General features: G+C 48.2%; 1 protein-coding gene across 1 annotated transcript; it reads left to right on the forward strand.

The window, feature by feature from the left end:
• Positions 1 to 1,075: 1,075 nt before the first annotated feature.
• On the forward strand, positions 1,076 to 1,444 carry SARC_08339 (hypothetical protein; the record flags this gene model as incomplete). Its single annotated transcript, XM_014297693.1, has 1 exon — positions 1,076 to 1,444. The coding sequence occupies one exon, from the start codon at positions 1,076 to 1,078 to the stop codon at positions 1,442 to 1,444; it is 369 nt and encodes a 122-aa protein (XP_014153168.1).
• Positions 1,445 to 1,734: the final 290 nt, after the last annotated feature.

A 1,734-nucleotide genomic window follows, 5' to 3' on the forward strand; every position in this document is an offset into this window, starting at 1 on the left:
ACATGCTCTACGTGCAATGGAGATCGAAGCTTAAGAATAGTATCACGACTACTAAGCACGCTTTTCATCATTGTTTGTAAAATCAAGAGTGTGGTGTTGAATAGGAAAGCATCTGCATTTGTTGTCATTCTGAGCATGAGTTAAAAATAATAAGAAAAAAGATCAACCCGTTGCATTGACAAGTACAGGAAACACAACACATGTGCAAGACAACTCTAATAAATGTACCGCAGATATTGCAAGGAGAATTTGAAAAGTGTGAATGAATCTCTACAAGATGACATAGAGACGCTCCGTAAACACTGTTCTGTTCGCGGTATTGGCAGCGTACTCGGACTGACAAGTGAAGATGCACGGAAACTATATAATCAACTCGATATACCTCGTTGCCGGCCTTTTGACATTCTAGGATATCCTTAGTCGGGTTTTTTAATGCACAGTAGGGGGTTATATTTTATATCGTTAACATAGCCATTGCCTCAGATACGGTGGAGCAGCACTGGCAATACCTGGAGGAGCTATTTGAGCGCTGTGAGAAGTATAATGTACAGTAGGGCCTGCGATACGTTCCTTGGCTGGCGGTAAGCCAACAGTATGACGTAAAGGATTGCCCCGTCGCTGGATATAGGCCGGACAACCAGGATAGGGTGCGTTGTGGAAGAGATATATCGGATGTTTTGCACAGATTGTGGCCCCTGTGTCGAAGCTGATGAAGGATGGAATAATTTTTTGAGTATGGTCCGCCGTAGGAGACGGCCTTTTGTATGAAAAATGGACGCTTAAGTACGTGCGCAGACTTGGTCCAGCCACGGCCGGAGGAGCCAGTGTATCAATATGCGAACGTGTGTGAGCATATTGGTGTAGGGGAAGATACATATGTCTTCCGTGACGGGAAGTTATAGCCGGTGACCTATTTGTGACGAAGTTTGCACCTACTCACATAACTACCGTGTGAAAGACCAGGAGTGATTGGCGCAGTGTACGGCGTTCGCAAGCTGTGGTCGATGTACAAGCGCTCTCACCATTCGACCTTTTTTTTCTTTGGATAACGAGACCTTGCTGTCTATGTGGCATCATGATGAGTTTGCCACGTAGTCCAGGGGTGTTGGCACATAGATCTTCTACCCCTTTATGTTCGGGGCGTGGACAACACCCCAGCGGATATGCTGAGTCTCCCAATGGCAAAGGTGTACTCAATCATGGAGTAGTTGTGGGGCAGGGTACAAACACAAGGCGTCCGGTGACGTGGCGGTTCTCTGTTGCGCGGATTACACGGGCGCGCACCAACGAGTACAAAGCTGTCAACTTTGTATTCATCGAAGCGGACTGGGCGTGGAAGCCCCATATGAATGCGTTTGCCTTGCCGAGCAATCAGGCCATCCCAAAGTATCTCTCTCTATTCATGGATCAGGAAAATGGGAGAGCGGAGGGTGGGACACGTTAACATAGCTCTGGGCGGGACTTAACATGTTGGCCAACTTACCGTGGGAATTGATTCCTCGTGTCCTGACCAATATTATCGCGGAGCAGTGGCGGATCACACTCATGTGTCCTTATACGCCCCAAGCAGAGTGGTGGAACATGATGATAAGTTGTTGGCGAGAGGGCCAGCCGTCATTCCACCACAGAAAGATATGTTCTTGCGGCATGATCACGAGGAGATGAATTTGTGCTTGAGCAGCTGAAAGAGGCGCGCGAGGTGATGCTAGCGCGCCAGGGCGACTCACCGTATGT

The sequence above is a fragment of the Sphaeroforma arctica genome (assembly GCF_001186125.1).
Source record: "Sphaeroforma arctica JP610 unplaced genomic scaffold supercont1.742, whole genome shotgun sequence".
NCBI lineage: Eukaryota > Ichthyosporea > Ichthyophonida > Sphaeroforma > Sphaeroforma arctica.